We start from the raw sequence: 26597 nt of genomic DNA on the forward strand, positions 1-26597 counted from the left end.
CAGGGGGAGCTAGTCCAAGCCTCTGCTGCTTAGTGCTGAGGCACATTGGAAGAATGATACAGGAAGGATGTCTGTGCAGTGTGGGATTCATTCATCCAGAGGTCCCTATGGGAGAGAATCCCTGGAGAGAGAAAGGGCTCAGGGAAGAAACCTCCAGAGACTGTTAGAGAGTTTGGCTGGATGAGAAGCCTGCTGTATGTATTGGAGGTTTGGACAGTAAAGGTGTTGGCTAAGGTAAGCCAACTACTATTTGGTTGAGGTAGTGTGCTGAAGAGCTTTACGCTGCTGAGAAAGGGACAGCTTCTTGCTGGTTCAATGTAACCTTTGTCTATGTATTTCTATTTTATCCCCCCTTTTACAAAACTGTGGAGCGTTTTTTAGTGCTAGCCGTGGTGGTAGCAGCTCTAATGCTCAGAATTCTATGAGCGTCAGAGGTGTTACCACCATGGCTAAAATCCACACTAGAGTTTTGTAAAAGGGGGAGGGGTAGTTTGTGATGACATATTCCATGCTAGGTGAAGGTGTTTTCTGTGTTCTGTGTGTTCGAAAGACATGGTTTTCTGTTAGGATTAACGTTGTAGGATTGATCTGTACTAGTCTGGCTTGTTTAGTTTTACAATGGGTGTATTGATGTACTGCTCACTGCAATATGTTAGAGGCTGCCTTTTCCTAGGTACTCATGTGTGACGTGTGGCTTGTTACTAAAAATCATGTTTTTCGTACAGATGGGGGGGGGGGGTGCCAAAAAATGATGGGCCCCGGGTGTCACTTATGCTAGGTATGCCACTGATTACAGTCATTGTAATATTAGATATTGCCTCTTCCATCTTTTTTTTTCTAGTTGACATACCATTGGCAATCCGTTGGATCTTATCTAAGCCTCATGCCTAAACCAAACTAGACCTGAGCATAATCCCTTCTTGGTCTAGCTGTATGATGTTGGTGGATGGCAATGTTCTTCTACCCATATAAACATAGAAACATAGAAAGATGATGGCAGAAAAGGGCTATAGCCCATCAAGTCTGCCCACTCTACTGTCCCACCCCATTAAGTCAGAGTGCTGCTCGACCCACGTAGAGATCCCACGTGGATGTTCCATTTATTCTTAAAGTTGAGCACGCTAGTGGCCTTGATCACCTGCACCGGTAGTTTGTTCCAGTGATCCACCACCCTTTCTGTAAAGAAATACTTCCTGGTGTCACCACCAAATCTCCCTCCTCTGAGTTTGAGCGGGTGCCCTCTTGTGACTCTCTGTGAATACAATGATGAAATTATTTTTGTGGTTGGCTTATCTTGCTTTGGCAAAAGTCAAGAAAAAAAATTCATTGAATTAATTGTAACTTAACACTACCACAGGACTTGAGGTACCCAACATGGGTCAATACAAGCAAGATTGTGGTGTAGCCTATTGTCTGTGAAATGGTTGTTACTAGCTCATTGTGCTAATCTACAATATTTTTTATTTATTTTTCAATTTCTTAGCCCATCCTCCCAAAAGAGTCCAGAACGGGTTACAAGTTTACATACATAAGTTAGCAATACAATAGTTGGAATAAAGACTTCAACTAAGGATAAGACCTATAATGTAATATAGGCACAGCATAAGTTAGTGATAAGATAGATGGAGTGAGGACTTCAAATAAAGATAAGTCAATTTTAACAGTATATAAAGCTCTCTCTAATGTGCCATACCCAACAGACATGTAATATAATTTTATTGAACTTTAGTGTATCTGATGCATTTGCTCCTTGTGACTCTGATCAACTCACTTAACTCTTCACTGCCCAAAATTTATATATATAAAATTGGATGTATCTGTGTGTATGTGTATGTATGTTCCATCTTGCAAAAAACCTCCAAGCACTTATCAATTCTTCAACCAACTGTAATGGCCAATTTGTTCTTTTTTCATCTTCTGAGCCTCAGCCCCACCACTCCACAGCATCAATAAACTTTCATGGCGGTGAGCTTTATGTGGAAATATCATCACTGGATCAATATAAATTTTATAATCTTTTTACTCCTTTATGCATTAAACTTCTATTATTACTTACTTAACTTTAAAGTGCTCGGTGCTTTAATACTCTGCTTTATCTTAAACTTATTTTAAATAGATAAATAATTTACATTTTAATAAATACTATCCAATTTCTTTCAACAATCAACTTATCTTAGTATAATTCTTCTTTACAAATAACTGTCTTTTTAAACACAGTTCGGTAGGGCAGGACCCGACATGTTTCATATATCACTTTTTCAAGGGTCCTCCCGCCAGCGCTGGTGTCAACGGTCCCACTAAATTATTCAGAGTATGTATGTTCCAGCATAACTCTGAAATGCATGGACAGATTTCAAACAAACTTGGTATACATATGAGTTACTATCTGGGAAAAAATACTGTGGGGGTGGGAAGGGAGTGACGTTTAAAAATTATCAAAAAATACAGATATTAGTGTCTACCCCATAGTTTTCGGGCTCACTGAGATGAATACTAACACTCCCAATGCTGTTTAAGTCCAACTTCAGCCCCATAGAGAGGGACATTTCTGTGGGACATGTGGGGGGGTGGGACATTTTGGAATAAATAAATATTTGGGTAACGCCGGGTAATCAGCTTGTATAAAATAAGTACCTGAATATATAATATGTAAACTGCATTGATTTGTAACCCCAGGAAGACAGTTTATCAAAAGACCCATCCCTTCTCTCTTAACTTTTTAGTTTAACTATTTCAGTATGTAAATACTTTTTTCAATTTGCCAAGCATAACAGATCCATAATTGATCTTAAGTTTCATTATAATATTGATGTATTTAGTTTCTTATGTAAAATCTATATTTGCAATCAACAGAGTTTTTTGTATATTAAAGAGTTAGTCACTGCGACTGACCAAAGGCTGAGTGACTTACTGACAGCAGAGACAGCAATCGGGGAGATTTGGAAAGGTCAAAAGAAGATAAAATGGAAAGCAAAAAAACTTCTAAAGTTCAGTGCTCTCCAAACTCTGTTAACTCACAGGGTAGATGAAGAGGTCTGGGAAATTTCTTCTCTCTGTATCCACGCTTCAGCAGTTTGCAGTAGGCGGTGTGAAGGAAATGAGGGGAGGGCTGATGGAGAAAAGAGCAGTGCAGATGTCCATTAAGGAAGTGAATTTGAAAGGCGCAAGGTGTTGCTCTGAGTGGTGGTGGATCTGGGAGAATAATTATGAGGTCTTTAGAAATTAGAGCTCTGTGAGTGTGGGAGTCCAAGGTATGACTGGGGATACCCCAAGTGATGTAATGAAAATGAAAAAAAAAAACCACCACACATAATAAAAGTAAAGTAAAGAGGGACTAGGCAATTACAATGATCACACTTTAAATTGCCTGTAGTATTTCAGTAGGGTGCTGTTTATGATGTGTGGGCTGAGCTAGGGATCTCCCTGGACATGTCCTCCTTATAAGGACATGTCTGGGGGTCGGACAGCTTTTCAAAACCTGGCACTTTGTCCGGGTTTTGAAAAGAAATCACGTCGGAAGGAGTGCAATGCAATGATGTCATGATATCATCGTGGTGCATGCACGGATGGCTTCCTGCCTGATGAACAGGCAGCGGGGGGCGAGGGGGAGGAGGACCAGATCACAAGTACCTGGCAAGATCCCAAGGAATAAAACAGATTCTTCTACTACTACTACTACTATTATTAATTATTTCTATAGTACTACCAGACGTACGCAGTGCTGTACAGAGTCATGAGGAAGACAGTCCTTGCTCGAAGGAGCTTACAATCTAAACAGATAAGACAGACAAATAGGACGTCATGGATACAATTAAGGGGAATGGTTAAATTGCTGGCTGGGTTGGTGGACAGTGGGGAGTAGGATTATGAATTGAAGGCTATATCAAAAAAGTAAGTTTTCAGTCTGCTTTTAAAAAAGATAAGGGGAAGGGGCTTGGCGGACAAACTTGGATAATTTATTCCAGGTATAGGGAACAGTCTGGAATTGGCAGTGAAGGAGAAGGGTACAGCTAAGAGTAGCTTATCTGAGGAATGGAGTTCTCTGGGAGGTGTTATAAGGAGAGAGGAGATATTAAGGGGGCAGCAGAATGAACACACTTGTTGGTCAGCAGTAGGAGTTTGAACTGTATGCCAAGGCGGATAGGGAGCCAATAAAGTGATTTAAAGAGAGGGGTGACATGACAGATTCTATGCTGCTTATCCTAGGAATATGCAACAGATTTCCCCAAGTCCATCTTAATAATGGATTATGGAATTCTCTTTTAGGAAATTACCCAAACCTTTCTTAAACCCTGCTATGATAACTGCTTTTACCAGGGCCTTAGAAAACTAAAAGATAATCCTTCAGAAAGTGGAAGAAAGATCCGACTGAAATTAATTATAAACAGAACAAGGAATGTCAAGTCAAATGCAAGGTATTAATAAGGAAGACAAAGAGAGACCGTGAAAAAAAGATTGCGCTGGAAGCAAAAATACACAGTAAAATCTTTTTTAGGTATATTGAAAGCAAGAAGCCAGGAAGAGAATCCATTGGACCACTAAACAACCAAGGGATAAAAGGGGCTCTCTGGGAAGACAAGGCCATAGCGGAGAGATTAAATGAATTATTTGCTTTGGTCTTCACTGAGGAAGATGTGGGGGAGTTACTGGTGCCAGAAATGGTATTCAATTCTGATGAATCAGAGAAACTCATATAAATCTCTATGTAACAGGTCAATTTGACAAAATGAACAGTAGCAAATCACCTGGACCAGATTGTATACATCCCAGAGTGCTGATAGAATTGAAAAATGAACTTGCAAAATTATTGTTAGATTTTGTAATTTTTCTTTAAAATCCAGCTTAGTTCCAGAAGAGTGGAGGGTGGCCAACATGATATCGATTTTTAAAAAGGGTTCCAGAGGTGATCCAGGAACTTATAAACTGGAGAGTCATATGTCAGTGCCAGGCAAAATGGTAGAGAATATTATAAAGAACAAAATGACAGAACATATACAATTCCACTTGTGTTTATCAGAACATATACGTAAGCATGGATTAATGGAATGATCTCTCCTTTTTTTTTTTTAAGGAGTTCCAGTTCATTTCAATTTTTCCGTAAATCTTTAAAAACTACTCTATTTGCCAAACATTTTGAAAATTAATTCTTTTGAAATTTTGCTATTATCTTTTATTTATCATTTGTAAATCATTCCCTATTTATTTAATTGCTGTAAACCAAGTTGAGCTTTCTCAGAATGATGACTCGGTATACAAAGTTAAGCTTTAGTTTAGTTTAAAGCAAACATGGTTTTAGACAAGAAAAATCTTGCCTCACCAATATACTGCATTTCTTTGAAGGGGTGGATAAAGATTAACTGGTTAATATTGTGTATTTGGATTTTCAAAAGGCATTTGACAAAGTACCTCATGAAAGACTTTTGAGGAAATCAGAAAGTCATGGGGTAGGAGGCAATGTTCTATTATGGTTTAAGAACTGGCTGAAAGATAGAAAACAGAGAAAGTGGGTTTAAATGATATTCTCAGTGGAGAAGAGTAAATAGTGGGGTTCCCCAGGGGTCTGTGCTGGGACCGCTGCTTTTTAACATATTTATCAATGATCTAGTGATGGGAATAACTAGTGAGATAATTAAATTTGCTGATGACACAAAGTTCAAAGTTGTTAAATCACAAGAGGACTGTGAAAAATTGCAAGATAACCTTGTGAGACTGGAAGATTGGGCATCAAAATGGTAGATGATGTTTAATGTGAGCAAGTGCAAAGTGATGCCTGTAGGAAAGAGGAACCCGAACTATAGCTATGTGATACCGGGTTCTATGTTAGGAGTCATTGCCCAGGAAAAGATCTAGGTGTCATTGTTGAAGGTACATTGAAACCCTCAGCTCAATGTGTGGCGGCGGCTAAGAAAGCAAATAAAATGTAAGGAATTATCAGGAAAGGAATGGAAAACAAAGATGAAAATATTATAATGCCCTTGTATTGCTCTATGATACAGCCGCAACTTAAATAGTGTGCAGTTCTGGTTGCTGATTCTCAAAAATGATGTAGCGGAATTAGAAAAGGTACAGAGAAGAGTGACAAAAATGATAAAATGTTTGGGACACCTTCACTATGAGGAGAGGCTAAAGTTGCTAGGGCTTTTTAGCTTGGAGAAGAGATGGCTTAGGGGTGATATGATAGAGGTCTATAAAATACTGAGTAGAAAGGGTAGATATGAATCACTTGTTCAAGCTTTCCAAAAATACTAGGATTAGGGGGCATGCGATGAAGCTACTAAGTAGCAGATTTAAACAAACTGGAGAAAATATTTCTTCACACAACACATAATTAAACTCTGGAATTCGTTGCTGAAGAATGTGATGAAATCAGTTAGCTTAGCAGGGTTTACAAAGGCTTGGCTAATTTCCTAAAAGAGAAGTCCATAGGCCATTATTGAGATGGTTTGGGAAAATCCACTTGCGATGACCAAGATGATAAAGGGGATGGAACTCCTCTCATATGAGGAAAGACAAAAGGTTAGTTACAGTTATTTTATTTGATATACCGCCATTTGTAACAAAAAAAGTCAAATAAAAGTGGTGTACAATAAATACAAACAGTGGGCAATATTTTAAATAAAAAGCATAACAAGGGGAATGTACACAAACAAATTAACCAAACTAGACACAAGAGGACAAAAAGGGGAGAGGTTTACAATATCTTAAGGGAAAAACAAGCAGGATAGGAACAAGAGGGTAGGATACAGAAAGAAAAAGTAAAGATTAGCATAAGATAGTGACTACCTGATCACAAGTAATATGAAAAAGTTCCCAGTTTGGCATCTCTCTCTCCTTCCCTCCCCCTTCCAGTGGTCTAACTTCTCTTTCTCCCTCCTTCCAACACCCTTTTTCAGATCTGACATCTCTCTTCCTTGAGTCATTTCTCCTTCCCCCCCAGTGTAACATGTCCCCTCCCTTCCTCCTTTCTGGCCTCCCTCCCAGTCCAACATTTTACCCTCCTTTCCCTCTACCAGTCCAACATTTCTTTCTCTTTGCCTCCTGCACGCTTCCTCTCCTCCAGAGCTCATTCCCTTCCCCAACCAACATCTCTCTGTTTCCTTCTATGAGTCTAACTTTTCATTCTGCCCTCTCCCCCTTCCCCTGAGTGTGACATTTCTCCTTCCCTCCTTTCTGACCTCCCCATCCATCTCTTCCTCTCCCTCTCCATGAGCCCAACACTTTCTGCCTCCTGCACACTTTTTCTCTCTCCTCTCCCCTTTCCTCAAGTGTGACATCCTCCTTCCAACTCTCCTGTCTTCTGCAAATTCTTCTTCAAGTAGTTGCTTTCCATTGGTTCCTCCTACTATGGTCCAACATTTCTCTCTTCCTTCCTTCTCATTGTATAGCATTTTCCCTCCCATCTTTCCTGGACATTTTCCCTCTTTTTCTCTTCCCCACTCCTGTGCAGCATTTCTTCCTCTCTCCTCCACCCCCATGTGCAACATGTCTCCCTCTTTGTCCACCATCTCTCTTTCTCTCATTTCCTCCCTTGCATCAAAGGGAGTGGGGAAAGAGAGAGAAGATAAGAATATAAGAATAGCTTTACTGGGTCAGACCAATGGTCCATCAAGCCCAATAACCCGTTTTCAAGGTGGCCAATCCAGGTCACTAGTACCTGGCCAAAACCCAAGGTGTAGCACTATTCCATGCTGCCAATACAGGGTGCATATCTCCCACCCCCTCTACTGCCACATCTAAAATTTCTCCCTCTTTCATCCACCAGATCGTGTGCAGCATCTTTGCATTGCCCACCAGCCCCCATAGGGTGTGTGGCTGGAGGGTAAGAAGGCCTGTTGAGGTAACACATGAGATCACTGGCGGCAGCGGTAATAACTGACAGTAGCTCCACCTTGAGGAGGAAGGAGGGCAGGAGATTCACACAGTGCCACGTACCCCCCACCAGCGGTTTGCATACCCTTAGGAGTACTCGTACAGCGTGTTGAGAACCTCTGCACTAGAGGACAGGAGGGATAGGGGAGATATGATACAGATATTTAAATGCATAAAAGGTGTTAATACGGAACCAAATCTTTTCCAGAGAAGGGAAATAGTAAAACTAGAGGGCATAGATTGAGGTTGCGGGGTGGTAGACTTAGGAGTAACGGTAGGAAATTATTTCTCATAGAGAGGATGGTTGATTCCTGGAATGTCCTCCAGAAGGAGATGGTGGAGAGGAAAAAAGTGATGGAATTAAAAAAAAAAAAACCATAGGATGAACACAGAGGATCTCTAATCAGAAAATTAATGGCATATATTGAAGCACTAAGGCTAATACTGGGCAGACATGCACTGTTTGTGTCCCATATATGGCTATTCTATTTAGAATGGGCTGGGGAGGGCTGCAACAGGAACTCCAGTAATTTGGAGATGGTTTAGATAAGCTGAAGTGAACTTTTTTTTTTTAATTTATTTATACAGTTTTAAATTTTCATCAAGCATAACAATCTTGACAAAGGATCAGAATATACACAGATAGGAAATAAAAGTTAACATATGCATACGCATAAATGTAAAGAAATAAAAACAACTATTTAGTCCACAAATAATGGATTCAAGACATGGAAATAAAAAAAATAATAATAATACATTCCACTGTAATAAGAAAATTATCCTGAATAGAGTAACAGCACTGGTTATCCACGCTACAGCCGATGGTCAGGTCATAAATCAAAGGACTAAGCTGACCCTTCCTTTGGTCCTAAAAAATCTATTAATTGTTTAGGCTCAAAAAAAAGAAAATTTTTATTTTGATAGGAAATAAAACATTTCGCTGGAAACTTTAACAAAAAAGTAGCTTCGAGGGCTAGGGTTCTGGGCCGCAAGGCCAAGAACTCCTTCCTATGCCTCTGAGTTCAATTAACCCCCACCACCAGTGAAGCAGAGGTGAGAGGAACTTCTAGTGGGAACAACATTAATTTTGGGGAATTGAAAAGATTGATATGGAGGCGCTGTGGCAGGCCATATCTATAATGGACGCCAACCTAAAATTGAGTCTTTCAACAATTAAAAATGATTATGGAACTATCTATTCCAAAGTGGAACAACAAGGTTTACACCTATCTAAATTAACTGAAAAATTGGAGAAACAGGAAGAAAATTTGAATGAAGTAATAACACTTATTAATCATACATATAATTGTATCATAATAAAATTCCTCCCTACCCCCTCCCTCCCATATAACATTTTCAGAAATAACTAAAATTTACACCCAGCCTCCCCCACCCTATACTTCAATAATAAAGGGGAAAATAAATTATTAACTATAATCAATCTTTACAATAATTTGTTAATGGCTCCCAAACATCAATAAATCTTTTATATGGTCCCTGCTGAATAGATTGTTCTAAGTCTAATAGATGCTGGCACTGTCATCTTGAAGCTGGTACATTGGATCATTTATTATTTTTTTGTCCTCTGATACATAATTTTTTGAAATCTATTTGGAGTCAAATAAATAATTTACTTGAGAATCCGGTAGCGCTTTCATATGATACGATACTATTTGGCACATCAATGAGGAAAAAGAGTCAAATATCTACTAAAAACAATAAACTTTTACTCATAATGACAGGAGTTGCCATTCAACAAACTACGAGAAATTGGAAAAATTATGATAGACTAAGTTATAATTTCTGGTGGAATTCATTGTGCCATATTTTTAAAATGGAGAGAATATTAAAGTATCTACTTTTTTTTATTTTTACAGAATACAGTACTCACATAACCAGGTATTTCTGCACTTAATATTTAGGCATGAGCACTTTTTGACAGATACCCACGTAACTAACTGTAACCTGATGGTTAAATGCTTTAAAAATATATACATGGGAGGTCCTGGGTTTATGACTGCTGCTTAAGGGCAGGAGTTCTGGTGGCAATTATAAAGAGGGTGAAGGAATGACTAGGAGCTATTTATGATCCCCTCCCCTTCGGCTGAGATATTATGATGTCTAACAGGATGTAACCTTGTATTTTCTGATCCCGTCTTCCAAGTCTTTAAGCTCAGAATCCCCCCCCTGCTCCCATGATGTCCAGTTATGGTTGGTGAAAAATTTGACACCCTTACCTGTGTGCCTTTTTAATTTAAAAAGTGGAACAACGAAGGCATTAAAAGGACCTAGGACTAAAAAAAATGCATCGGAAGAAGCAAGTAAAAAGATTGGATTTGGAGGAATCTAGGACTGCAGTTTTTAAAAGCAATAGCTGCAGTAAATTTATTCATAGTTCCTCTCTAACAAATCACATCTTGACTATGACACTGAAAGTCTTCAGTAAAGTAAAGGTGCTGTGTAGGATATCAATTCTGCGATGAAATCTCTGCACGCTGCTTGCTTATTTAGGACTATAGTTATATATAGATGCTTTCCAGCATGAGAGTTACGAAATAATTTCTTGCTGCTTTTGAGACTATTCCAGGAGCATGCAGTCAATTTTCCTCACTGCAGGCAATGGAATTTGGGCTCGTTGACAATGAGTCAGCAGAAGCCTTCAGCAGAGTCTCACTTACGCTGCTGAGTAATGTTATTAAAAAAAAGAATAATAATAATAATAATAATAATAATTTTATTTCTTATATACCGCTGTACCGTGAAGTTCTAAGCGGTTTACAGTAGAAACAGAAGAAATGCAATAAGTAAGATTAATTAAGATGAAGATAGAGTACTTAGAGTTCCCTGACTGTCCCAAAGGCTCACATTCTTGCTAAAGTACTCGATGATGCGGTCCTTTATCAGCGCCTCTACCATCTTTCCCGGTACCGGTGAAATGTTGCAAAAACAAAGTGAGAGTTTAAAGAGACACGAAGAACAAATTAATTAAAACCTTACAAGGGGATACCGACACAGTGGCCGGATAAAAGACCGTGCCCTTTTTAAAATGTAAAACTAACACATGTTTAAATATCAGCTACTTAGCTTTCCAAAGTCTCTTGCTTAAGCTAATAAAGGCCTTCCTTCCTTCGAAAACAGCTGCGGAATTATTTGTGTATGGTTTTCGTTTCTAGTGGGAATGGACTATGGTAAAACAAACCCCAATGTAGCTCAGTTGGAAACCGAGAACAAGTACGTGGCAAAACAGACAAACAAGAGGGTGAGCTGTGAGTCATTGAATGCTGTACTTTTCCTAGCTGAAGGTTTTCTTTTCATTGCCTACTGAAATTGTGGGAGTCTGGGAGATACTAGAAGCAGTTTCCTTGTTAAGTGCATGTTTAATAGATAAGTCGGAGATATCTGTGGGCTCCAAAGATTCACTTGCAGCAGAGTGTTGTTAAATGAAAGGCTTGTATGCACTATGTAGACGGTGGGACAAATTGTGCCTCTTGTATAATTGCTGGGAACATGGGAGCCAACTTTTGAAAGTGATTGAGGGTGTTCATCTCAAAAACAAATTTCACCTCCCCCCACAAGGGGGGGGGGAAAGGAAAAGCAAAATACATCTGGTAACGAATAGTAGTGATGACCATCCTGTAGTTAAATGTTAAAAAAGCAGGGATAGGGAATGTAGACAAGTCAAAAGCTAGAGTTCAGCCACTCCTTCCCCTCCCAGCGGGTCAGCATCATACTAGATAGTTGCGTGGGGACAGAAATCCCACCCCCGCCGGAATCCCCTCTGGCCCCGCCCATACCCATAAAAGTTACCTGCCCTCATAAAAAGCAGCAATTACTTCAGAAAGGTGGAGGTTTTTTTGGTGGGGGGGGAGTCTCTGTACTAGAATAGCTATGCATTTCTAGTTTATTGATGCAACAAAATATTTTTATATTATTCCAAAGTATAATGAATGAGAGAGAACTCAGAGGTATTAAACTAGCCTTGGAGGGGTCCTCATGGAAGTCCCATAGCCTGGGGGTATCCCCTGGGATCCCCGCGATCCCTGTTCCCGTGCAGACCTCTACATCATATTCTCTCTCCCTCCATTCAAACATGTATAGCACTTTTCTCCAACCAGTCCCTCTTTTCCCTTAGCTCATCTATACCACACTCTATTCCCCCGATTGTTTTTCATTTCCCCCCTCCATCCTCTCTCTACATTTTAGTTTTTCTCTTCCTGCTTAAGCATAATTCAATGCTTTACATTTGGGGGCAGGGAATTTAATTACCTTGACATGCTCTACTCTTTAAATCTTTTTAACCTGTTCTGCTTCTCATTTTCCGTTTTTCCTAGTCTTCTATTTCCCTCTGCTCCCCAGCAAGATCCAATGCACATTTTCCTAGCTAGTTGCCATTCCATACAGATTTAGCTCGCCATCCCTTTACTGATCCCCACTTCTCATTCTCCTCTACAGGTGAGATGTCTTTGTAGATTTAACTCATCTTCAGTTGTGATTTCCCATTGACCACAGGCTTGGATCATTTCCTTGCTCTGCTCTCCCTGGCTCCAAGCACATTCCTGTTTTCTGGGACTGGTTTCCCCTTTTGCACTGCAACACATACCTTGGCACTCAACAGATTCCAATGGCTACTTTTCTCTCTGGTAGTGAGTGACCAGCCCATATCTAAGGGCTCCTTTTACTAAGGTGCGCTAACCATGCGCTAAACGAAAAATACTAACGCAAGCTCTATGGAGGCGTTAGCATTTAGAGTGTGCGGTATTGTAGCGCGTGCTAAGCGCGTGCATAAACCGCTAGCGCACCTTAGTAAAAGGAGCCCTAAATGTCAAGAGCAGGGCAGGTAATGTGGACATATCAAAAGTTAGGGTTCTGCCACTCTCCCAGCTTTCAGAATCCTTCTCTCTCTCTCTCTCTCTCTTACTATTCAAGCCATTCATTTCATAGCACTTCTCTCCAACCAGTTCCTCTTCCCTCAGTATATCTGCACCACACTCTATTCCCCCCATTTCCTCTCCCCCTCCCTACTCCTGCATAGGTATAATATGGAGTATAATAGCTGTCTTCCTACTCCATTCCCTAATTCTTTTTTAGCTTTTCTGCTTCTCATTTTCCCTTGACCTAGCCTTCTACATACAGTGGTACCTCGGAATCCGAACGCCTCAGAACTCGAATGTTTTAGAATCCAAACTTTTTTTTGTAGTAAATTTTGTCTTGGAATCTGAACACCCTGCACTTTGTATATGTGTGTTTGTGCCCCAGAATCCGAACTTTGCTTTGGAATCCGAACGCCCTGCACATTGTATGTGTGTGCTTGTGCCCAAGAATCTGAATGTTGCTTAATGTTTTACCTTAAAATCCAGTGTATTTCCTGTTAAAATTTGAGTCTGTGGGACCCTGGAACAGATTAATCCAGTTTCTATTATTTTCAATGGGAAAAATTGACTTGGAACTAGAACGCTTTGGAACTCGAACTGAGTTCTGGAACGGATTAAGTTCGGATTCCAAGGTATCACTGTAATTCCCTCCACTCCCCAGCAATGTACTTTTCTCTAGCCAGCTGCTGTTCGATGCAGGTTTGGCTCACTCATCTCTTTACTCCCTAATGTTTGTAGATTTAATTCATCTTCAATTTTTGACTCCCTATTGACCACACGCTTGGACCATTCCCCTGATCTGCTCTTTCTCGCTCCAGGTATTCCCTTTTGCAGAACTTCCCCTGACAATCACAGATTCCAGACCAAGTGCCACCTTCTGCCTGTAGAGTCCACATCAGATTAAGAACATAAGAATTGCCCTACTGGGATAAACTGAAAGTCCATCAAGCCCAGTATCCTGTTTCCAACAGTGGCCAACCCAGGTCCCAAATACCTAGCAAGATCTCAAGTAGTAAAACAGATTTTATGCTTCTTATCCTAGGGATAAGCAGTGGATTTCCCCAAGCCATCTCAATAGTGGCCTATGGACTTCTCTTTTAGGAAATGGTCCAAACCTTTTTTAAACCCCGTTAAGCTAACTGATTGCACCACATTTTCTGGCAATAAATTTCAGAGTTTAAGTACACATTGTATGAAATAATATTTTTTCTGGTTTGTTTTAAAGGCCACGTCAGGTGTTTATTTTATGTAACCTAGTAAAGACTTTAAATTATAATATAGGTCTTTTGGTTCATTCATTAGATCTGCTGGTTTTTCTTCTGTTTGTTTGTTTATTTATTTATTAGCTCTCTTACCTGCACAATCTAAAATTCCAGATGTGTTACAATTTAAACATATACAGTATTCAAGATGCACAATAACAATGCTATATAAAAATAGTCAGATCAACTAAATTCAGCTGGAGTTTCAGCTTCATTGTAAAACACAAATACGGTACCTGAACTTCGTAGTTTAATGACATGCTATAGATCTTTGTATCTGGCTTCTCTTCTTTAGGATGTGAAAGAAAGAAAAGAAAAGGGTCTTTCAGTGTGCATATTGGAAATAGTCTTGCCTTTTCTCGCTGAACTTGCTCTTCTCTATTTCCAGTTCCAAAGGAAGGAGGTCTTTCTGCATCCTTGTTAGCTGCAGAGTGTTATTTAAACCAGTGGTTCCCAACCCTGTCCTGGAGGAACACCAGGCCAATCGGGTTTTCAGGCTAGCCCTAATGAATATGCATGAGAGAGATTTGCATATGATGGAAGTGATAGGCATGCAAATTTGCTTCATGCATATTCATTAGGGCTAGCCTGAAAACCCAATTGGCCTGGTGTTCCTCCAGGACAGGGTTGGGAACCACTGATAAACCACCACATCTTGTTCACTTTCCATAGTGATCAGAATATGGCAGGTATGAATTTATTTTCACTGCACACAAATTTATGGTTTAGTCAAGGCTTAATATACTGCTGTAAATAGCCAGTATAAGAGTGGTATACAATATTTAAATCATGAAAATCTAATCAAACAAAACAGGCAGAAAGGATCACCAAAATCATACGAGACAGGAAAGATCCCAAACCAGAAGGAATAAAATACCATAAAACAACTAAAAATATATTGTAACCATGCCATCTATTGGTCTGTTTTGGGACTTGTTCTGCACAGTTATAATGAAAAGGCTTGTCTGAACAGATGGGCCTTAAGTTGGATTTTAGGTTTGGCTCTTAGATCACAAGGGAGAGTATTCCAGAGATAGAGATCAAGAAAATAGAATACATAATGATAGGTGCTTTCTAGATGGCTGTGTGCAGGACAAGGAAGGGAGAGAAGAAACTTGGTGGCGGAATGAATATATCATGTCGGTTTACAAGGACACAACTATGAAAGCAATTACAAAGGAGCAACAGAGTAGACAGGGGGCCAGTGGTGACATGATTAAAATGTCTTTTCTTTGTTATTTCTGGGCCATAGACCTTAGGAGTCTACCCGGTACTGTCCTTAGGTCAGACTTCTATCATCTGTGTCCTCAAAATGGCATAGACAGATCGAAATCAAGCAGCAATTTTATATCGCAATCATATCTGTGTGGATCCTATTTATCTCAGTGGGGTGAAGAGGCGGGGGATAGAGCTTAAGTTTGAAATTTAGCAGGTAAAGTGTTGTTAGTTTGCAATACTGTTGGTTTAATCATGTATTGAAGATAATGTGACTGTGGTGCAGCTAAAATAATAAAAACCACTGGTCATGCCATTGTGGTAATGTGTTCTGAATTGCATCATCTATAACTGCCTTCACTATAAAGAGAAGTGTAGAAGTGCACAGATTGGTCTGCAATGGTCTCAAAGTCACTGGCTTGCTGCCACATTGTTGTTCTTGGTTGTGTTATGGTTATATTGCTTGACCCAATAAAGATATTTTAAAAAACCCAAAAAAACAAAACTGCCTATATGTAGTTGGTATGATGGCAAATTGCCAACAGCTGTGTTTGCGATATCAGTGTTTAATCGTAGAGTGGTATAACCTGCATGGAGTGTGGGCATGGCTCTGGCTGAATTGTTTCTTTATGTCTAGAAGCTGTGGCCCCTGATGCATGTGTTTTATACCGAAACATGGATGTGTGTCGGCGCTCCTCCTCCTGGGGCATTTACTTCAATAGGCCCCTAGCCTTTGATTTTATTAAGTACTTATTTGTTAGTGGAAGGCTTGTGGTCCATTACTACTCTGAATGATTTTCTTTTTAAAAATTGCCCAGTCGATCTGTGGGTAAAATTACATATGTGGAACAACACATATACAATAATTTAATATGCATTGTTGGAAGGTGTTCTGGACAGAGTTAGGTCAGTAAAAGCAACAAAATATACAGTTTTGCCTAGAAAAATATCCACGGAGAAAGCAGGTGTAAATCTGTGCTGTGAGTATGTTTGTACTGTATAATTTCACAATTTATAAACCTCTCTATCCTTTGTACAAGGTGATGTACAAGCATAACACATAATATTTAAAATACACAAAAACAACTTTAATACCAAGCTCATATCATGCATAAATAAGCAGCACAGACATCAATTCAGTAGCCGCTCCAACTTAACGATGCTTCATCAAAAGCCTGAGTAAATAGGAAGGCCTTTACTGATTTCTGAAACTGTAAAAAAAAAAAAAAGGAAATAAAAATGGTCATACTGCTTAAATATTTAGGAAGTACATTCCACAATACTCAGTAGTGGTGTAATTTTAATCTTTCATATAGGAAAGAAGGTTCTAATCATCTATGCGCATCAGGAGCCCAGGTCAATGAATGGATCTTTGAAGAACACTGCCGAGGAGGTCTTGAGCAAGCAGGGATGCAGTGTCACTGTATCTGATCTCTATGCTATGCATTTCGAAGCAACAGCAACCAGAAGTGACATCACTGGTAAGGGTAATACTAATAGGCCCAATTACCGTATTTTCGCGGATATAACGCGCACCATTGTAAAACGCGCACAGGGGTATAGCGCGCAGAAATCACGATGATATGTACAAAAACTTTTCTATACCGCGCTCAGGCATATAACGCGCATGCTGCCCGACTCTCCTTTCGCCCGCCCTGACTTTCCGTGCGCTGTCCCGACTCTCCGTTCACCCCCCCTGACTTCCGTGCACTGTCCTCCCTTGAAGTCCTGTCCCCCCTTGAAGGTCTGTCCCCATCCTGAAAGCCTGATGCCCCCCCCCGACGTCCGATACATCCCCCCCCCCCCCGGCAGGACCACTCGCACCCTCACCCCGAAGGACCGCCGACTCCCCAACAATATCGGGCCAGGAGGCAGCCCAAACCCTCCTGGCCACGGCGACCCCCTAACCCCACCCCGCACTACATTACGGGCAGGAGGGATCCCAGGCCCTCCTGCCCTCGACGCAAACCCCCTCCCCCCAACGACCGCCCCCCCCCCCAAGAACCTCCGCCCGTCCCCCAGACAACCCGCGACCCCCCTGGCCGACCCCCACGACACCCCCACCCGCCTTCCCCTTACCTTTGTGTAGTTGGGCCAGAAGGGAGCCCAAACCCTCCTGGCCACGGCGACCCCCTAACCCCACCCCGCACTACATTACGGGCAGGAGGGATCCCAGGCCCTCCTGCCCTCGACGCAAACCCCCCTCCCCCCCAGCCGACCCGCGACCCCCCTGGCCGACCCCCACGACCCCCCCACCCCCCTTCCCCGTACCTTTGGAAGTTGGCCGGACAGACGGGAGCCAAACCCGCCTGTCCGGCAGGCAGCCAACGAAGGAATGAGGCCGGATTGGCCCATCCGTCCTAAAGCTCCGCCTACTGGTGGGGCCTAAGGCGCGTGGGCCAATCAGAATAGGCCCTGGAGCCTTAGGTCCCACCTGGGGGCGCGGCCTGAGACACATGGTCGGGTTTGGCCCATGTGCCTCAGGCCGCGCCCCCAGGTGGGACCTAAGGCTCCAGGGCCTATTCTGATTGGCCCACGCGCCTTAGGCCCCACCAGTAGGCGGAGCTTTAGGACGGATGGGCCAATCCGGCCTCATTCCTTCGTTGGCTGCCTGCCGGACAGGCGGGTTTGGCTCCCGTCTGTCCGGCCAACTTCCAAAGGTACGGGGAAGGGGGGTGGGGGGGTCGTGGGGGTCGGCCAGGGGGGTCGCGGGTCGGCTGGGGGGGAGGGGGGTTTGCGTCGAGGGCAGGAGGGCCTGGGATCCCTCCTGCCCGTAATGTAGTGCGGGGTGGGGTTAGGGGGTCGCCGTGGCCAGGAGGGTTTGGGCTCCCTTCTGGCCCAACTACACAAAGGTATGGGGAAGGCGGGTGGGGGTGTCGTGGGGGTCGGCCAGGGGGGTCGCGGGTCGGCTGGGGGACGGGCGGAGGTTCTTGGGGGGGCGGTCGTTGGAGGGAGGGGGGTTTGCGTCGAGGGCAGGAGGGCCTGGGATCCCTCCTGCCCGTAATGTAGTGCGGGGTGGGGTTAGGGGGTCGCCGTGGCCAGGAGGGTTTGGGCTCCCTCCTGGCCCGATATTGTTGGGGAGTCGGCGGTCCTTCGGGGTGAGGGTGCGAGTGGTCCTGCCGGGGGGGGGATGTATCGGACGTCGGGGAGTCGGCCGGGCAAGAGGGCTTGGGCTCCCTCTTGCTCCGATCGTGGATGCGGGTGCGGGTGGGAGCGCGTGCGAGCGGTCGTTCGGGGTGGGGGTGCGAGCGGGTCCTGCTGGGGGGGGGTGAATCGGGCGTCAGGCGGGGTGGGAACTATGTTTAAAAACTTTTGTATACCGCGCTCAGGCATATAACGCACGAGGGGTATGCGCGGTACGTAAAATCACGTATAACGCGCGCGTTATATCCGCGAAAATACGGTAGTCAGTAGCAATCTGTGTTTTGCTGACCGCTCACAGTTTTAGAAACATAGAAACATAGAAATAGACGGCAGATAAGGGCCACGGCCCATCTAGTCTGCCCACCCCAATGACTCTCCCATACCTTTCTCTGTGAATAGATCCCACGTGTCTATCCCATTTGGCCTTAAAATCAGGCACGCTGCTGGCCTCAATCACCTGAAGTGGAAGACTATTCCAGCGATCAACCACCCTTTCAGTGAAAAAGAATTTCCTGGTGTCCCCGTGCAGTTTCCCGCCTCTGATTTTCCACGGATGCCCCCTTGTTGCCACGGGACCCTTGAAAAAGAAGATATCTTCTTCCACCTCGATGCGGCCCATGAGATACTTGAATGTCTCGATCATGTCACCCTTCTCTCTGCGTTCCTCGAGTGAGTACAGCTGCAACTTATCCAGCCGTTCCTCGTACGGGAGATCTTTGAGTCCCGAGACCATCCGGGTGGCCATTCTCTGGACTGACTCCAGTCTCAGCACATCCTTACGGTAATGCGGCCTCCAGAATTGCACACAGTATTCCAGGTGGGCCTCATCATGGATCTATACAATGGCATAATGACTTCAGGCTTACGGCTGACGAAACTCCTGCGTATGCAACCTATGATTTGCCTTGCCTTGGATGAAGCTTGCTCCACTTGATTGGCAGTCTTCATGTTCTCACTGACGATCACCCCTAAGTCTCGTTCTGCTTCAGTTCTTGTTAGGATCTCGCCATTAAGGGTGTAAGTCTTGCATGGATTTTGACTGCCCAGGTGCATGACTTTGCATTTTTTGGCATTGAAGCTGAGTTACCAGGACCTAGACCAGCGCTCCAGTAGGAGTAGGTCGTGCATCATGTTGTCGGACATTGAATTTATGTCTGTTGTGCTTTTGCCCACTACATTGCTTAGTTTGGCGTCATCGGCGAATAATGTTATTTTACCTCGCAGCCCTTCTGCCAAGTCTCTTATAAAGATGTTGAATAGGATCGGGCCCAGGACCGAGCTCTGCGGCACTCCACTGATTACCTCCGTCATTTCGGAGGGGGTGCCATTCACCACTACCCTCTGAAGCCTACCTCCAAGCCAGTTCCCAACCCATTTCGTCAATGTGTCGCCCAATCCTATAGAACTCATCTTGCTCAGCAACCTGCGGTGTGGTACACTATCGAATGCTTTACTGAAGTCCAGATATACGATGTCCAGGGACTCCCCAACATCTAGCTTCCTCGTCACCCAGTCAAAGAAGCTGATCAGGTTGGATTGGCAGGATCTCCCCTTAGTAAATCCATGTTGACGGGGATCCCGTAGATTCTCCTCGTTCAGGATCGTATCCAATTGACGTTTGATTAGAGTTTCCATTAGTTTGCACACTATTGATGTGAGACCCACCGGTTTGTAGTTTGCTGGCTCCAGACCTAGAAATTCAGTGCCAGGCCATGTCCAGGCACTGGCATTGGATTTCCAGGTATAAGGAGCCGGGGAAAATATAGCTGGTTAAATGCACTATTTGGCACTAAACTAGCTATGAAGAATCACATAAAAATAGAACTGTGTTTTCTGTCATCTTATTTATGCGATTATCTTAGCCGTTATGCGGTTAAGTGTTGAAAATCGGCACGTAACTGGCTAAGTGTTGATTTCACCCCAGAACACGCTCAAAATAGTCGGTTTTGGCTTGGGTGTTAACCAGGTATTTTCAGTGGCACTCATTGGTTAAGTCCTCCTGAAGAGGCCCAGTTAGCACCACAACCTGATGATTTTTCCCTCTTACTCTTGCCCCCATCCAACTGGTGCTTTTTCCTCCCCATTCTTACCCTCACCCACCCAGTGACCTATTTTCACCTGTGCACTTGCTCATCCCCTCCCTAACCAACCCACTAGATAGACCTCCCTCCATACAGAGGAGGTTCTCCTCTCTGCTTTCTCAAATGTCTATTCTTTGCAATGCTGCCACACTGCCCTAGACTTGCTGAGCAGGAGACTCGGCTTCATCAGTGGGAGTCTGGGAGACAACCCATGAAAGCAATTTGCTCCCGCTGAATGTGGGACATTTGGCACATATTATCTTTTTTTATGCTGTTGATACCTCTCCTCAAGTGTCTAAACATACAGAGGGACATTTTCGATAGGACATCCAAATCTGAATTTGGACGTTTTGGGAAAGACGTAGAGAAAATGCACAAAAGAAAGCTTTTCAGACGTCAAAGCAGCCAGCATTATTAGCAAACTGTTCACAGAGAGCTGAGCAGCTCAGAGGGGCACTCTAGGGGGTACTGCAGTGAATGTCACATTTCAAAGTCCCTAAAATCTGCTTACATTATATGGTGAGCCCTCCAAAACCCACCCAAAACATACTGTACCCACTTGTACACCACAATAGTCCTTATGCCTGAAGGTGTCATTTTTATGTAGGTACAGTAGGTTTTATAATGACATGTGTACCTGGGACTTTTAAATGTGACATTCACTGCAGTACCTTCTAGAGTGCCCCTCTGCTCTGCTATCCAGGGCTCAGATGTGTGTGAAAATCTGAAACTGTACAAGAGGGTGTTGAAAAGTTCTCAGCCCAACCAAGTAGAGAATGACATGGATATGATTCAATCAAAATAAACATACAAATACCTAAGAGTAAAAGCTCTTCCTTTAACATCATATTTAATATTTGGTAAGAATGTATAAGAGACTCTGGTTTTGAAAATATATGCTTTAAGTGTGTTAATAATAGTGTGTAAATGCACCGTTATATTTTGTGAACCTTTAGTTATATAAATTAACAGAACTTCTAAGTATTTGCTTTGGATATTGCTCTCTATTTTGTGGGATTTTTGTTTTATACATGTTCATAAGAAATTGGCTCATATATGTCCTGGGATAGGAGATGACCTGAGCAGGAGCGTCTGTGGATATTCAGTTGATTTGCTATCAGGATGTTATTTGTTTTGTGCTTCCTTCAAAGGACATTTGCACAATCCCGAGCATTTCAATTATGGAAACGAAACCAGGGTTGCCCAAAGAAGAGGAAATTTGTGCAAAGATATACTTGAAGAGCAGAAGAAGGTGCAAGAAGCTGATTTAGTGATTTTTCAGGTAAAATTTGTTTTCTCATTTCCATCGGGTATTTTGTTTTCACTTAGAACAGCCTAACTATAGCAAATACTGTAGTAAAACAATGAGTTAAATCCTGACATGAACAATACTAGGAGGTAGAATGGGTAAATTCAAATGTTTAAGACTTATTTGTTTGGGTTATTTTTTTTTTTTAATAATTTAATATCTAAGAGTTTTCTTAACTCTACCAGAGAAGTTCAGAGATGTTGCTGGAGACTTGGATACATAAGACCAGGGGTCCTCAAATCCAGTCCATGAGATCCACAGCCCAGCTGGTTTTCAGGATTTCTACAGTGAATATATATGAGATCTGTTTGCATGCAATAGAAGAAGTGGACTAGGTTTGAGGACCCCTGCATTAGACAGATACTCTGTTGCTAAACTTATCTAATGGACCTCGTTTAAAGGGTTGAGGATTGCCCTGGAGCGTATACAAAAAGATGAGAACATAAATTTAAAGGAGGTTCTGGTGGATGGGGGAGGCTAGATGCCCCAAAGCCTTCTTTGACTGATAGCACAAAGTCCCCAAAACACTAAAACCCTCAAAGAGAACTAACCCCTCTTCTACAAAGCCACGCTAGCAGCTGCTGCTCGGTAATGGCCCCAAAACCCATGGAGATTTAAAGGGCTTCAGGGCTGTTGCCGCGAGACAGCCACTAGCGCAGCTTTGTAGAAGAGGGGGTAAATATACACTATGAATAATTTAATGTAATTAAATCACCTTTAGTTTGCATATCTCTCTTACTGAATTATTTACAGAGCAAATGAAAAATCTGAATAGAAAAAAAAAACATAAGGACAGTTGGTAAAGGCTCAGCAGCTTCTTATCTCAAGATTGTGATACTGAACAGACCTTACTCCAGCTTTTCTGCCCTCACAGATTGGCAAATTGGCTGAGAAACTGTTTATGGGCTGGGAAGATAGAAACAAAAAACATTCAGATTTTGAGTTTCACTTTCCTACTCAACTTAACCCCCCCCCCCCCGAACTAGTGGGTATTCAAAGCCCTGCTAGCTGAAGACCTCCCTCAGTGGCGCCAACAACATTGCTCTCTACCTCAGCAGCCTGAGCTGCCAATACCAGCACATGCATAGGGTCAAGGCGAATTACAACAATATAACTTGGTATTCCTCTGATGTGATTTTAATACTTTATATTTGAATGTACCTTTTCTGCAAACCATATTCTTAAAAATATACTATTATGATTTTAAGAATGTCTGAAATTAAACTGAACCCCTAAGAAGCCAGACTCTGCATACAATGCAACACTAGAGAAAGAGAAGATAGTGTTTTGATATTATTTTCAATAGTAATTTGTATTGTTCTCCGTTCATTGTTTTTGCTTTATGTATGTTCATATGGAAACCGCTGCAACTCCAGGCGGTATATAAAGTTTTAAAATAAATAAATAAATTTTCCATTTCTTGTTTGTTTTTTTAAATTAGAGTGAAATTACATGGCTACTATACTTTGTCCAAAATTAAAAATAAAAATATTTTACCTTTGTTGTCTGGCCATTTGTTTTTCTAATTGTGTTGGTCCCATTGTCTGCTTTCCTCTACCTTTTTTTAACTCTCATGCCAGGATTTCAAGTCTGTTTGTCATTTTTCTCTTTCTTCCTGTCTTCACCTCTTCCACTACAACCTTCATAAATAAGAACATAAAAATAACCATCCTGGGTCAGACCAATGGTCCATCTAGTCCAGTATCCTGTTTCCACAGTGGCCAATCCAGGTCACAAGTACCTGGCAAAAGCCCAAATAGTAGCAACATTCCATGCTACCAATCCCAGGGCAAGCTGTGGCTTCCTATATGTTTGTCTTAATAATATTTTTTTTTACCATTGAGTGTTCTTCCATTTATTTTTCTCCCTCTCTTCATTCATTCTCACTATACAGTCTTCAATTTCCCTCTTTTTGCTGCATTTATCAACAGCTTTCCATCTCATTTCTCTTACTTTGGCCCTCACCATTTCCCTTCAGCATTTCCTCTCTCTCTCTATCTCCCTCCTTCCATCCATCCAATGTGATCTGTCTCCTTCTATCCACCATCTGTTCTCTCTTCACCCCCTTCCATCCATTCACCTTCTGTTTATCCCCTTCAATCAGTGACTTTCTTTCTCTCCTCCTTCCGCCCCCTCCCCCCCCCCGGCATTGTCTTTTTCTCACATTCTTGCTCCCCTGGCACTCCAATGGCTGCTGCTTTCCAAGACTAGCCATGGAGCTGCATCCATTATATATGTGGCTGTTGCCCTCACCCTCTGCTCCCCAGAACAAGAAGTGATGTTGGTAGAGGTTGGGATCCGCAGAGTTGGTAGACATGTGTATATAGGCTCTAGCCTCATGGCTTTCTTATGCTCTTTTGCTGCAGCAGCGGCCATGGCAGTGGTAGCAGGAAGGCAGATCATGGGCTCACATTCTAAGATAAAGTATCTAGGGAAATAAGAGAAAAATGAACAATATTGTAAATATATGCATATCTAGCAAAATAAAATAAGAATAAAAATAAGGAAAATAAAGCAGGAAGACAAAAGATTAAATAAATCCCAACAGACTAATCTGTCCTGATCAAGTCAGATTTATCAAGGGCCACCAATGTCCTGTTAATGTTTCCAAGGTCCTAGTATCTTTATTTCACTGTCACACTACGAGCATGTCGGCAGTCTTGGCCAGATTAGATGCTGAAAAAGCGTTTGACAAGGTTCACTGGGACTATCTTTTTGGCCTGCTTCAATACATGGGTTTAACGGGATGGTGTTCAGCGGCGCTCCGAGCATTGTATTTTCAACCTACGGCACAGATTTTGGTGAACTGGCATAGCTAGCTTTCCTTTTCTATAGAGCGGGGCACTCGCAGGGCTGTTCACTGTCTCCACTACTATTTATTTTGTATTTGGAACCTCTGTTGTGCAACCTGATGCTGGATAATGATGTAGCGGGCGTGAATGTAGGGGGACAGCTTGTTAAAGTCCTAGCTTTTGCCGATGACCTCCTCTTGGTCTTGATGTGGCTGGTGGCTTCGCTGACTGCTAAGCTGGAGTGATTGACGAATTCACCTTTTATTTGAGTTTTCAGCTGAATCGCCATAAATTGCTTATTCTCCTGCTAGTTGATACCTTGCCGTGTGCTTGGGTGGGAGCTTTTCCCTTCCTTTGGGCGGACAAAGCCATTAAATATCTGGGAGTCTGGATCCTGAAAGACTTATCGCGTTTGTATGACTTGAACTTGCGGACGGGGCTCCAATTCATGGAACAAAAATTGCAGCTATGGTGAGCGTACCCGTTGTCCCTGCTGTGGAAAATTGCTCTATTTAATATGCTCTTATTCCCTTACTGGCTGTATTTATTCCAGATGCTCCCACTCTATTTCTCGGCGAGCATGTATTGGATTTTCGTGCGACAGCTGAAAAATTTTTTGTGGAATGGGAAGCGGCCCCATCTTGTGTTTCGAGTGGTGGCTTTGCCTAGAGACAAAGGGGGCTTGGGTCTATTGAACTTGCTCCATCTCAGTGACTGATTTAGAGATATTTCGCATTTCTCCTTTACAACGGTGGACACATCGCTGCTGTGTCCTCTATATTTTAGTAGCTTGCTTCACGCTCCACTATAATTTCTTCCTGCCGCGGTTCGGACACTCCTCCTTTATCTATCGATTTGCCAGGTTTGGCACTGGTTTTGTGGCTTGCTGCAGGTAACCTTAGACATGTCAGTTTTGCTCCTGATTTGGGGTAATCCCCTGTTCCCGCCGGGAATGATGTTGGCTATTTTTCTTAGGTGGGGATCTCTCAATCATTTATATCTTCACCAGGTATTGACGGACAATGGCACCTTACTGCCTTTCTCAGATCTTCAAGTTGAATTTCACCTCTCCCCTTTGGATCAATTTGCATACTGGCAACTGAAGCATTATGTTCGGACGCTGTCTGCGAGTGCATTGTTAGGGGTGATCTTGGAATCTCTCCGGGAAGGGTTATGCCTGGATGCGCAGGGCATTATTCCCCTACGCTTTCATATGAAGTCCCTGGAGGAGTATCTTTCTGCTGTCAATTATGATCGTTTGGATCAGCAGTGGACGCGGTATTTGGGGGTGACAGTCATCATGGGTCATCTTCTACGTTGCCTCCATATGGCCTCACAGATGCTTTTGTCCATTGCTCTGTGGGAAATTAATTATAAGATGGTTAAGTGGCTGCATGTCTTCCCTAGGCGTCCACAGCAGATATTCAACTAGATGCCCGATGCCCTAAATGTCAGGCTCTAGGAGCCACTCTGGGACATATATTTTTTTGCATGTCCTCGCATCCATGTCTTCTGGGGGAGAATCTTGGATCATATCTCGTTGTGGCGCTCGCGTTGCATAGTCTCCTGCACCTTTTGTTTTTCCATTGTAACATGGTAGCCCCAGCGCCGAAGGGTCTCTGTAGCTTTTTACGCAAAGCTGTTTTACTGAGGAAAAAGGTCATACTGGTGCATTGGTTGGAGGCGTCGCCCCTGACTTTGCAACACTGGAGGGCTGCCATGATTCAGCTTTTGCAGGTGGAGTGTCAGATGGTGTCCCAACATGGAGTGTCGCGCAGGACACTGCCTCCAGGATGTTTGGTCACCCTTTCGGAACTCCCTAACACCAGCTGCGCACAGCTATTTGCTTAATTTGTGACTCTGTATTTTCAAGCTCTTTTCTTCTTGAGTTTTTTTACCCTTTGTTATTGAATGCTGAGTAGAGGTTGAGCGATTACTCTGTATGGGCACCACTCTAGCTATTGAAGGTTGGGGGATGGGGGTGGGTGGGAGGGAGGGAATAACTACAAAACTCTTGGAACTAAGTTTTCTGTTGTTGTACACTCCTCTGTTTT

At 42.7% G+C, this 26597-nt stretch overlaps 1 protein-coding gene across 1 annotated transcript in view; it reads left to right on the forward strand.

Moving 5' to 3' along the window:
* Positions 1 to 26597, forward strand: part of NQO2 (N-ribosyldihydronicotinamide:quinone reductase 2) — a 243462-nt gene that overhangs the window by 197116 nt on the left and 19749 nt on the right. Inside the window, exons 2-3 of the mRNA XM_033932818.1 lie at positions 16534 to 16698; positions 21594 to 21724. Coding sequence (XP_033788709.1) covers positions 16578 to 16698; positions 21594 to 21724 — 252 coding nt within the window. The 5' untranslated portion in view covers positions 16534 to 16577. The remainder of the gene's footprint in view (positions 1 to 16533; positions 16699 to 21593; positions 21725 to 26597) is intronic.

This window comes from Geotrypetes seraphini, chromosome 2, assembly GCF_902459505.1.
Source record: "Geotrypetes seraphini chromosome 2, aGeoSer1.1, whole genome shotgun sequence".
Lineage (NCBI taxonomy): Eukaryota > Metazoa > Chordata > Amphibia > Gymnophiona > Dermophiidae > Geotrypetes > Geotrypetes seraphini.